This window comes from Eurypyga helias, unplaced genomic scaffold (genome assembly GCF_000690775.1).
Source record: "Eurypyga helias isolate BGI_N326 unplaced genomic scaffold, ASM69077v1 scaffold9102, whole genome shotgun sequence".
NCBI classification, from domain to species: domain Eukaryota; kingdom Metazoa; phylum Chordata; class Aves; order Eurypygiformes; family Eurypygidae; genus Eurypyga; species Eurypyga helias.
In genome coordinates this window covers 23,898-36,356 of record NW_010236558.1, presented here as the reverse complement: position 1 = coordinate 36,356, position 12,459 = coordinate 23,898, and the positions used below count along the sequence as shown (strand labels likewise).

At 47.3% G+C, this 12,459-nt stretch overlaps 2 protein-coding genes across 2 annotated transcripts in view; one reads left to right on the top strand and one right to left on the bottom strand.

Annotated features, from left to right (window-relative positions):
- Positions 1–200: 200 nt before the first annotated feature.
- TCHP (trichoplein, keratin filament binding) lies at positions 201–5,337 on the top strand (the record flags this gene model as incomplete). The annotated part of the gene is made up of 10 exons (XM_010147126.1): positions 201–257; positions 786–854; positions 1,648–1,821; positions 2,178–2,290; positions 2,596–2,662; positions 2,919–3,091; positions 4,031–4,112; positions 4,327–4,512; positions 4,593–4,736; positions 5,305–5,337. Coding segments are annotated over 10 exons (1,098 nt in total), but the record flags the coding sequence as incomplete, so codon positions are not given.
- A 2,587-nt stretch (positions 5,338–7,924) lies between these two features.
- The window catches only part of GIT2 (G protein-coupled receptor kinase interacting ArfGAP 2), a gene marked incomplete at its 5' end in the record, with an annotated part of 24,921 nt that continues 20,386 nt past the window's right edge, over positions 7,925–12,459 (bottom strand). The window contains 2 exons of the mRNA XM_010147125.1: positions 7,925–8,956; positions 9,792–9,855. Coding sequence (XP_010145427.1) covers positions 8,744–8,956; positions 9,792–9,855 — 277 coding nt within the window. The remainder of the gene's footprint in view (positions 8,957–9,791; positions 9,856–12,459) is intronic.

The window sequence follows — 12,459 nt, the reverse complement described above, 5'->3', positions numbered from 1 at the left end:
GGGGTCTGGCAGCCCGGTGCAGGAACGCCCGGACAGCCCCGGGAGGGGCACAGCCGCTCCCTGGGTTTGGAGGCGCGGGAGAGCCGAGCCCCGCGCTGCGCTGCTCAGCACCCGGTGTGCTGAGCTAACGGCTGGCTTGGGAGGGGGGGGTTTGCCCAGCCCTTCTGCATCCCACCATAATCCAAGTCTCGTGTTTCCAGGTCGCTGAGCAGCTGCTCCATGAGCGCTGGAAGAAAAACAGCCCAGAGCTCCGCGAGGTGACGTTAATTCCTCTTTAGTCCCCGCTGCTTTGCATGTATAAAAGTAGCTTTTATCTTGAATGTCATCTTGTAACTACTGTTGTCGTTCCTCCTGAATCACAGCAATTGTCCCAAGTTCCGATAAGCAAAGTAACCATGTGAGAAGTCCCTCCAGAGCTGGTGTTTTTCAGAATCAGCCAGAAATCTGATGCAGAATTTCAGTGCCCAGGATGTAAACATCTCGGGTGCTTTGTAACGCTGTACCCGCCGCGTCTGTGGCGCTTCCCTGTTCTGTGTTCACCAACCTGCGGCTCCAGCTGCCACAGCTCCGGCTGCAGTGTCACTGTAGTGTTTCCCGGGTCTGGTGTGTGACGTTGACCCTCAGCGTGTGACCTGGTGGGCACTGAGGACAGCCGAGCAAGCTCGCCTCTGCAGAGGCAGATCCCACTGGGATTCCAGGGCTACATCTGGGCCAGAGGAGCTCCAGTGAGTCCAGTAGATCCTGGAGGATAGGAGAGCCTCTGGCACTAACGTTGTCACCTACAGGTGGAGTCGGATCTGCACAGGAAGCACGTGATGGAGGCTTGGGGCGATCAGCTCATGCAAAAAAGCAAGGTATGCTGGGGTAGCCCTGGTGCTACTGGTCCCGAGGGCTGACTCCCGAAACACACGAGCAGGTGGAGGTGTGACACTACGTGCCTTTGGACCTGGCTGGCAGACAGCCTGCCTTCCTGTACGGACATATCTCGGATGTGGAAGGATTGGGAGTTGGCTGTTTGTCCCTTTTCTCACACCAGCCTTGAACCAAATAATGACTGCGGGTGCACCGCTCGTTCCCGTAGCGATGGGGCGTTCTGGTGTTCACAGATGGACAGGAGCTGCTAGCAGGAAGGATGCTTTTGATGGAGGGCCATGGTTCCTGTCTAATAAGTCTCCCAGAAAACCCAGCGCTGTCCGCTGAGGGGATCTGTGGCAGGATTCCGCGTGGCACTGGGCGCTGGTCTAATAGTAAACTGCAGCGTAGAGCTGGTGCAAGGCTGTAAAACTCCTAGATATGAGCGATTTTGATATGGAAGAATAACAAAGGCCTTCAAATACAGATTTCAGAGTTAACTAAAACAATCTAGGTTGTACTGGGAAAATCTGAGTGTATTTGTGATGCCCTGCACTTAGCATCAGCCCCGCGCAGGGTGCGTGCGGACTGATGACCGTTTTCAGGCAGCGGTCAGCAGACGGTTTTGCTTTGTCCTTGTGTTCCTTCCTAGTGTTTCTTGTTCCGTATTTTCCCGATGCACGTCAGCTTTCAGGAGTTTGATTTGTGGATTTCCTGAGCCAGAGGTGGTTTCTTTGCTTTAGCCTAACCTTAAATGCCATGGGGTGTTGGTTTTTTTTTTTTTGGCTCGGAAAGCAAGAGGCAACTGAACTTGAAGAGAAAAAACGTTATGAAAACGAGTATGAAGTGGCGCGAAGGGAAGCGCTGGAAAGAATGAGACAAGAGGAAGAGAAGCGTCGGCTGGAAGAGAGGAAGCGAGCGGAGACGTTGCTTCAACAAATAGAAGAACTGAAATTACAGGAGACCGAGGTGATCTTTAGTTTCTCATTCGAGAAGGAAATTCAGTGTTTCACTTGGAGCTACAGTGACACTGACCTGGCCTCTGCCCCCCAGGTTTCCACTGGGTTGAATCTGGAACAAAGGTAGCTGTGACATGATTTCTGTTAGTAAAGCAGTGGCATGTTAACTGAACTCTGGCAGCTTTTCCTTGCTCCTCTTGAAATGCGAGCACCCTTCTGTGCTGCGCCAGACGAGGAAGAGATTTGTCGAAGCTTCCAAGTGGGACAGGCTCAAGTCAAAGGAGGAGAACGGGGTACAAAGGCTCCCTCTGGGATGTCCCAGCTCTCTGACGTACTCTTTCTTGGTGCTTGTTTTTTTCCTTTTAGGCAACAAAGCTGAAAAGGGAACAAGAGAATTTATTGAAGCAGCAGTGGGAGCTGGAGAACTTGGAAGAAGAAAGGAAACAAATGGAAGAGCGCTGGAAGAAGAAGGAGCTTGGGTATGAGATTGAGCGCAGCTTGTTTCAGCAGGGCTTGGGTAGAAGCTGTTCCTCTCTCTGCAGCAGTACTTGCAGCAGGAGATGTCTCGGGTAGCAGTGGGTTGTAAACATTTGGGTTTGGACAGGAGTGCCCAGAAGAGCCAATGAGCAAACCCATCGGTGCCATCATTCTTTTTGTTCATGTTAGTGATAGCAGGTGCCTCTGTTGCCTGTAAGTTACGTTGTCATACATGTTCCTTCTTGAGCGCTGGTGTGTGATAACAGGGCTTTAGAGTCCATTTGGATTTCTTCTTTTCCTCATCCAGTCGCTTTCTGAGGCATCAGTGTAACGCCCAGTTACAGAGACGAGCTCAGCAGATACAGGAGGAGCTGGTAAGAGAAAGCACCCCTTCATTTACACATTAGAGATACTGTGCTGAAGGAACTTGTGTTTGGTTTATGTGCCTGCCTCTGATGCTTGCAGATAATTTGTTAGGAAGCCCCTTCCAGCTTGTGAACAGGGCTGGAGCAAAAAGATCACGGGGAAGCCAGCAGACGAGTGTCTTGCTGAGCACACCCATGACAGGGTAGCCTTGCATACAGGCTGGCAGCTTGTTGGATAGTTGTTAATCTTGTGCTTTTTCTCAAGGAGATGGACAGGCAAATCTTATTAGCCCTCCTCGAGAAAGAGGACGAGGATCAGCACCGCCAGTCTGCGCGACGAGAACGAGCTGTTGCAGATGCTGCCTGGATGAAACACGTCATCGAGGAACAGCTCCGGTTAGAAAGGGAGAGGGAAGCAGAGCTACAGACTATGTTTAGGTGAGTGCCCACCTCTGGGCGTCACCTAGAGAGACGGTATGTGCTGAATGTCCCTGCCTGGTCGGTGGAGCCCCACTCGTGCTGGTTAAATAGGCTTTGAAGGTGGATGATAAAGAGGCGTCCAGTTGGCTCTGCAGTTCTAGAGGTGCTGCAGCAGAAGTGAGCTCTGCCCCTCTGTTCCCAGTACTGTGCTAGGCACTCAGCATGCCAGTGCAGACACGAAGCTTTTCTGCCAGGACAGAATTAAAGCCTTTGGTTGTTTTTCCATTACTTCAGCCCAACACCTAGTCCGTAATTTCTGTTACATCAGCTCTGATGCAAGAGCTTTAATAACACAACAGGGTAGTAATGTAGAGACAGCAATAATTACTTTTTAGTTGTAAGTACTTTGTAACCAACTCTCCAGGATTACTGAGCTGCAGGGGTTTAGTCCTAGGGACTCCGAAACCTGCATGTTGTTCCCTTTTGTACCTCAGTTGGTACATAAAAGCTGCCTGGGGCTCTTTGTTCGGGTTTAACTTACACTCTCCCAGCTCAGAGAGCATCTTCACTGGTGACAGGCTGGTGCGTGCTGCCATCATGTTTTACTTAAAGGTTCTGTTGCGAAGGGGAGACTTGCAAACACTCAGCTTTTCCAGCAATGTGAGGTAATATCCTTGTTAAGAGGCAAGCTCCCTACCAAGGCCCTCCCGTGCCCTGGGCAGATTGGCACACCCAAGAAATCCTGCTGCAGGCCAGCACTTCCTTCCTCGGGTGACCTCCTGTTCAGAACAGCCGTTCTCTGAACTAGGCAGGGGTGGGGTGGACACGCCAGCTGCCTGGGAACAAACAGGAAGAGAAACTCCAGTGCTGAAGCACCGGGTAGCTCGTCTATGCCTGTGGGGTATGTAGGGGTTTTTAAGTAGTAACCGCAGAGATAATCCTTCCTCTCTCCTTCAGAGAAGAAGCTAAAAAAGTGTGGGAGAAGAGGGAAGAAGAATGGGAAAGAGAGAAGACGGCCAGAGATCGCCTGATGAATGAGGTGATGACCTGTTTTGGTGAGGTGTGTCTCGGTTTGATGAAGCCATTGTTCTAGCTGTGACCCTCCAGAGGGTTCCAGCCTTCAGTACCCCGGGCAGGCTTTTTCTGCCTGTCCTGTCCTTCTGGGAACCATTTAACTGTCTGCACCGAGATTTCCACAGTTCTGCTTCTAAGGCTGACCCCTTTCTTGACACGTCTTCTCTCACTTCACAAAGGTCCTTGCAGGCAGACAGCGCCAGATCCAAGAGAAGATGGAGTTAAACAGACAGGCCCAAGAAGAGTCTATAAAGTGTCAAGAGCAGCTGATTAAAGAACTCGAAGAGGCGAAAGAACTGATGAGGCGAGAGAAGGAGCGGGAGGAGGAACTGAAGACGGCCCGCAGGCAGGAGCTGGAGGCACAGGTACAGCACGCGTTCCAGACTTGCACCCAGCTGCCAGAGGTGCCTGGTCTGTGTCCGATCTCTGTCTCCTTCGTGCTCAGGTGACAGAACGCCGTGTGCGAGAGCAGGAGGAGCAGCAGCGCCAGAGGGAGGAGGAAGAGGAGGAGAGGTCAGCCCGGCGGCGCTGCGAGGAGCTGGTGCGGCAGGAGGCCGAGCGCATGGCTGAGCGAGGGTATCGCAGCAGGGTAGGTAGCAGGGCTGTGGGGAAGCCTGGACAGGTCACCTGGACAGGTGAGCCCAGCGGGGAGGGTGATGGTGTTGCACAAGCAGAATTCTCGTTTCTAATTGCACCGTGGTTACCACACAGTGCCAGGGTGGAACACCAGGCCCTGGTGCCTTCTTGTTCCTGCCTCAGATGTTACTCTAATTATTTTCAGCATTATCAGCTGCATTAATGCAGCTGGTACAGCACATCTCAGCACCTCAGTGTGTTTGCCTAGCTCTAAAAACTGAGCTGAATTTGAATAACCCTACCTACACCACATGCCCAGCAGATCATATTTTTCATACCAAACTATGAGCTGCTCTGCTGAGTAACTCGCCTCTGTCATTTATCAGCAGCCACTAATGTCAGAGAAAGCTGGAAGGAGGTGTTACTGCCTGGAAGGATTAACTCTTGCATGTCACTGATGCTTTTTCTTGGAGGATATTCTGTACTCTCCCAAGTACCTTCCTTGCACACCAAATAACACGTGTGCAGACTGATTCCAGAGCCCGTAACGTCGTTTCTGATCTTTGTTCTGATGCTGTTAGCTTTACAGTTACCCAAAGGCAGCGTGGACCTGAGGATTCTTGTCCTTGGCACCTGAGGAATGAGCATTAAATGCAGTTGCAGAATATGGAATGAAAACTTTGAAGAACTGAGGAACTCCTGAAAGAAAAATGGCTTTGGAGTAGCCTATGATGATGCAGAGACCCAACTCAGTAGATTTTTAGAAGATGTTTAGCTGAATGCAAGAGCAGCTTCTGGCTGGTTTCTAGAGTGCAGAGGTGTGAGTGTCCCTGGAGGACTGAACTGCTTCATTTGCTCCACATGCAGGAGTTGATGATGTTTTAGTAGGTGCTACACTGGCACAACAGAGCAAATGCATCTAAACCACGACAGAACCTGTGCCTCCCGTGGAGCAGGAACTGTAACCCACTCTGTGCTGCGTTTTCTACGCCACTGGCACTCCCACCACTGAGAAGCAGGACGTGCCTAGAGGCCCGCTGGATAACTCATCTCTGTTATGGGTTTGCGATGCCGTAATAAGAGTTACTGCTGCAGCACACCTGAATGTGTCCAGTTCCTCCCCAGAAGGGGCTGAAGAATTCATTAATGTGTTCTTCTTACTTGTTTCATGACTAATTGCAACCAGAACTATTTGGTTTTTTACATGAGCAAACTGCTCTAACAACAGGAAGCGGGGTTTATTGCACTTGATTCCTTGCTGTTATCATCAGCAACTGCCACGTGACATCAGTCAGGTGGCACGTTCGTGTCCTGTCCTGGGGCAGGGCTGTTAGCACCATGTCAGCGCTGCAGGCTTTGCTCAACTATAGGAGCTTATCAAGAGCTTCTCTTCAGGGAAGCAGCAGTCAAATCACCCCAAATGATTTCACGCATTGCAAGAGTTCTTAGCATTTTATAATAATACTGTAAACAAAAGATTATGTCAAAATATTGTACACAGAATGACACTGATAAATACAAGTTTTGGAAAAAGGCAAAAAAAAACCCCAAAACGTTACTTCCCTATGCAGCATTTTTTAAAGAAAGAGTAAGTTTGTGTCCAGGGGAAAAAGGGGAGATCTAGTCATAAAAGAAATACTAAAACAGCAACAGTGGTGTATTACAAGTCATGTGACGCAAGCACTAATCTACGTGGGGAGATCTAGTCATAAAAGAAATACACCACTGTTGCTGTTTTAGGTATTACAAGTCATGTGACGCAAGCGCTAATCTACGTACTTCCCCTTAGCTGCACAGCTGCTTTCACACTACTCTGCACCAGGGGTTAGAGAGCTGACATTGTACATCAGCATGTGCTCGGGGCCACTTCTGTTTCACTGAGAACATCAGGAAATTCCTTGTCTTATGTGACAGGGGCCGTGATTCTGGAGCAACAACAGTGTCACCATAACCAACCTCGAACAAACGTTTGTTCTGAGATGGGGGAATTGGCCAGACATGCTGATTAAGTGACAGAGCAGAACATCAATCAGGGGTTGGCCACGTGGTTACAGCTATCGAAGCGTCTGGTTTGGTACAGAGGCAAGTTTAAACAACTGGTAACTCAGCATTACCCTGCTTTGGAAATTAGGTCAGAGATGTTAAAAGCAAAGCATACAGTGGTGTCCTGAGAGATTTAAAAATACCATCTGTTGCCTTTCAGTGATGCCAATTTAAGGAAAAGTTCCTAGAAGACAATCAAGGTACGTAATTGCCGGTAGCATGAGTATGAAGTAGGTTTTACAAATGCCTTCTGCAGTTCTAATCCCAGCCTGTCTGCATTTCCCAGTTTAGAGACAGTTCTGGAATGCGGAAATGCAGAAAGAAAATAAAAAACCCCACAACAAAGAACATCGATTTACTGGGTTGTCATTTACCTCTCTATTCCTTCCCTCAAACTTACACTGCTTTAAAAGAGGAACCCGATTACAACATACAAGAATCCCACGGCGTTATGGCACTTAGCGTTTATGTATATATACAAACACAGTATGATTTGAAAAGGAACCAACCACTGAACTCCATGTGTTCACCTAAACAGGGCAGTTTTTCACCAGAAAGCCTAGAAGAGTTTGTGGTTTTGCCAGACCACAGACTGCAGAGCTGGTGGTGGAAGAGCAGACAGCTGTTGGACTCAAACGGTTCTGCAAAAACGGCCTAAACATTCACACCAGCTGCTGCAGTTTGAGCTTCGCCATTAATTACAACACCGCTTTAGTGGCTGCCAGCTCCTTAAAAATGACCAAATGCTTCCGAAAGGGGACACAGGCGGAAGCAAAATCTAGTGATCCCCCTCCCCATGGAATTTAGATTCCCAAAAAACTTTTCATTTTTGAAAAATACAGACTGAGACAGTTTTGTGACCCGCTGGGAACAAAGTAAGCCGCAACGCACCCGGACATGCGTCACGCGCCTGCCTTTCCAACAGGCAGCCCAGCTCGGGTTGCTCCACACGCTGCTTGTGAACTTTTGAAAAGACTAGTATAAAACTTACGAGAGAGCAGAAATCTCTTCACATTTGGACACGTTGAGGTACAGAGGTTATAGGCTATGGCAGACACAGCTGCTTTCGCACTGGCACTCTTCTAACTTCCTTTTTTTGTTTGTTTTTCTTTAAATGATCACAGAAATTTTAGTGAAATTGCATCTTGAGTTACTGAGCAATGCTGCTGCAAACAAGACGGTGCCTTGATGACAGTAAAGTTCTGTAGGAAATGTAAGAATGAATTAATAAATCAGAAACAAAGGATAATATTTTAACCACTAATGCCCTAAAGTAACATCAAACGTATATATTAATGGCATAGTGACAACTAAAAAGAAATAGCTAAGTTTCAACTTCCTTCCAAAACAGATAAAGTGACAAAGACCTCGTATAGTTACACGGAATAAGCTCGGATGCCCACAACTACTATTGTTTTAGCAGACTAAAAACATTATTATTGCACAACAGTTGATATGGGAACAGATAATATTCGGCTTGTACCCCGTTATCGGGACTACCACCTTCTTCCGGCTGGGTAGCGGTTACGGTCCTGGAGCCTTCAGAGCCTGTTTCGCTGCAGGTTTCTCCGTCAGCGGCATCGCGGCACGCGAGGCTCCAGGACGGAGAGGGCAGAGGCGGGATTCTGCCCTCTGATACGTGCAGCTGACTTCAGCGGGAGTTTTGCAAACCAGAACGTGGCCCTAAGGAAACTTCTTAGCAAGAGCTCGATACAGCGTTGGTACGTGATAAAAGGCTCAACAGCTACTCGCAACATGCTATCATCTGTAACTAAACTGGCAACACAGGCACAAAATAAGGCAGTGGGTTAAATTAATCGTAAAATTGTTAGAAAACATGCAAAAATAATACTGAGGGTTTTCTTAAAAAAAAAAGTTTCTCGCCCCTTTAGCTTTTCTCATAAAAATCTGAGTAGTTCCACACCTGTATTTGAAATTCAACCTTTAAAAAAAGAGGACTAAAAAGCCAAGTGTGACTCAGTTGTTGTTCTCTTTGGTTGTGATGGTGACCAGCTGTTTCGCAGCCTTGGCGATGTCGTAGGCGCACTGGATAACTTGCTGCGTGACCAGCTGGATGTCCGTCGTGGGGCACGTCTCCACGGGAAGGGTTTTTTTGCACTCGGACTGGAGTCTGTAGGCACTAGATGTCAGCAGACGCAAAGAAGTCCTTACCAGTTCAGATTTGGGTTTCTGGGAAAGGAAAGCAGAAGTTGAACTCCACAGAACTACAAAACCGTTTGAGGGTCGCTTTTAATGAGCCAGTAGCAGTTCACAAGTGGTGTTTAACACACAACTGCTGCTGCTAGGGCCCTGCTTCCTGCACAGGCTTCTCTCTGCGCTGCGGGAGACGTAAGCTGTAGGGGCGGACGCAACAAGTTCCTGGCACATCACCTCTCCCATCTCAGGGGCATTTCAAACTGCTGCCAGGCAGCATGCAGGGAACACTGCTTCACACTCTCATTTAGACACATTCTCGTGCCCATTTACTGCTGCCCAGTCCACGTCCTGGCTGACAGCAGGGTACAGCGGGTACAAGACAATCTGTCCAGGTCCGCACAACAGCGTTACGTTTTCCTTGCAGCTTCAGAGAGGTCGATAGGACTTTACAAAAACTTGAGAGATTTCCCTCCCTAAAACGTGCTGTGAAGAAACAGATGGCTTTGGTAGATGGATAACAGATCTAAACATACCTGCAAGTAAGAAATCCAAGCAATGGCGTTCAACTGGAACCTTGAGGGGGACGAGACTATTTAAATTCCTGTGTGACTCCCCAAACTAGACGCAAGTAGCCTTTGCTTTTGGAGGAACTGCATGCAGTTCTTGAATTTTACTCCTGAACATAACACTGAGAGGCCTGGATTAGCCCTTCCCAATTGGCACGCTAATAAAGACAACGATGGAAGAAGACCTGAGAAAGCCACCTAGTCATTTCTCCCTACCTTTGGTTTTCGGTTTTCATTTACTGCAGGGAAATTACTCATAAGGAATGAGGCCAAAACACATCTTAATGCCAAAAGGCACTTACTTTTGGGAACAAGGCTGCCATTTCCGTTACTGCCACATGTATTCTCTCGGAGCACGGTATATAGCTGCAAAAAGATGCAATGTATTATTTGTTAGGTAAAGACTCCCTTCTCCTCTTCAATTTCACTAGCCAGTGGCAACTATTCTTTATAAAATAAGAAACAAGACACCTGTATCTATGCTAAAAATATCTTTGTAGGCTGCCCTGAAGGCCACTGAGGTCAGCAGTGCAATGCCCAATATGGTGAGCCCTAGGGTCTCCTCAGCACTGCCCTGCACGCTGCAGCACAAGTTTCTGTACAACTGACTTCAGAAAAAGCAAGAACGTGATCAACAGTACAGAATCCTTTAAGTTTTAATTACTCTAATCCATGTTTGTTGGAAGGAATACCTGTCCAGGAGAATTATACCCAACGTTGTCAGAAAAAGTCTCAATGTGTATGCAAACATGGAAATGTTATGAATGTTAACTGCCCCATTAATCCATACGCTCACATTTCCCGATCTCCCCGCTGCCCAGCCATTCAAAGGCTGGAATTTGTCTCCAAACTGCGTGGAAAACTGCTCTGCTCGTTCCGTCCGGCGCGCGCACAACCACCCTGTTATTGTTACGCGTGGGAGAGCGTGCTCACCAAGCAAACTGGTTCGTGGAAGTCAGGCACAAAGTGAAATAATATTCTGCAGTTTGAAAATAATTAAGCAAAACCCAGTGACAGAGAGGTGCTTTGGGAAAAAAACAGCAACTTTTTTTACCCCTCAGTGCGGTGTTTCCAGTCAAAATTAACAAAGAAATACCAAAATACCCTAAACCCAAAAAACTACAGAAAGCAATTGGTTAACAAGACCGAAAGCCTGACCTCCATCAGCTTTCAACCCATGGGTTCTCAGCCATCTCTGTAACAAACATGTGCCCCTCCGGGCCAGCAGCCGGGCTGGAAGCTTTAGTTTGTTGCAGAAAGGCATGGTGAGGACACACCTTGATTCCAAGGAGATTTATTTCCATCCCTGTATCAGTTCATCATCAGTTGAAGCCAGGAATGTAGCCCCATGCACATATTTCTCATTTCACAAACCAGAAGGCTGAGAGTGGGGTATGCCAAGCTTCCAGCACAGAATTCATACCTTGCTTTCTTGGTAAGGTCTAACATCACACGAAGGTAACACCACCACCAAGATGCCTTCTCGGATTAATTTATACACGGTAAACAGACAACACACAATCCTCAGAGCAGCTTACAGATCCATGCATCTCCAAACTACCAACTGCTTTCACGGTGCGCGAGTTTTAGGCTAAATGTTCAGTAATTCTGTTGAGTTAGCTAATGAAACAAAGGCAGATTCCATTAGTCCTCATAGATTTCACTGCTGATTTATACACCAAATGAAAATTAGTCTGTTCAGAATAGATCTTATTTACCATAAGCTGCCGAGTGCTGTGTTAGTGTGGTCTGTCAAAAGTCTGATTTCAACAGACTCGGTTTTATGGTTCAAAGACTCCATTTTAGCATCAGTTAGTTAAAATGATTCAATCTTAAGCAGGAGAATCTCAAAAAAAAAAAAAAATCACAAAGCAACAGCATTCAAGAAAAATATTCAGCAGCTGTAGATTATGGTAGATCACTTCAAGCAAAAAAAACCCCAAACTCAACGCTCCCAGTCATTATTTATGCAGTCATCTTGCAATACCAAGGGTGCAAAAAATAGGTCACTTGCAAATGCACTGAGAAAGAAGCAACACACGGGGGTCATTCTGGCAATGCAGGAAAACTGCTTTAAAAAGGAGTATTTCCATATGCATCAAGTCACGAGTTCTCCCAAATAAAAGTGGAGAGAAGTCTTCCAAGTTCACTGTAATTCCCATTCTGCTATTGAGTTAATGATTAATTTGCTCCCTGCAAGCCACATGGAACAGCACCTTACCTCATTAAAAAGCCAGTTTGCTGATTAAACCCTTCACTAACAAGGCAGAGAAAGCCCTAAGAATCACTTGAATGAGAGAGAGCAAGATTAACAACACGTGTTTTATAATACAGTCTAAAGGTTAGCTGGAAGTTTACAGTATCTTGGAGAAAGGGCTTCGTTTTAGAGCTTAAACCCTCCACGGCAGCTCATGAAACAAGCTGACATGTTTGTTGCGTTTACACACGTTCCAGTAAGACACCAGGAAGATATTCAAGCAGGGACAGCTTGGAAAAAAAGAATTAGCAGTAACTTATAACCTCTTCGGAATCCCAATATTTGTCCCTGGCAATGACACCTGGGGTTAGAACTTGGGAAGTTCTGTTTTAATGAACATCTCACTTCAAACCTCATTTCAGGCATTCATAAGCAGTGTTTTGGTCAGGTTGGAAGACACGCTGTAAACACACACCTTTTTTCACTGCTACAAACGCTCTCCTCTGACAGGCCAGCTGTACGAACAGCTGAGGGCCTGCGCTGTCAGGTGCCAATGTCACGTGTCGGGAAGCACAAAACTCCCGCTAATCTTGCGACGGCGCGGGGAAGTGGCAACCGCACGTTGTGCTGTTCGCTGCCCTAATTTAATTTATCCTGATGGACAGCAAAGGGCAGAGGCAGGAGAATCTTTTACACTAGAGACAGTTACAGGTGCAGGCTGCTATCCTGCTCCCCATTAAATCAAAACTTGGTGCTTCAGCTGAACGGGAAAG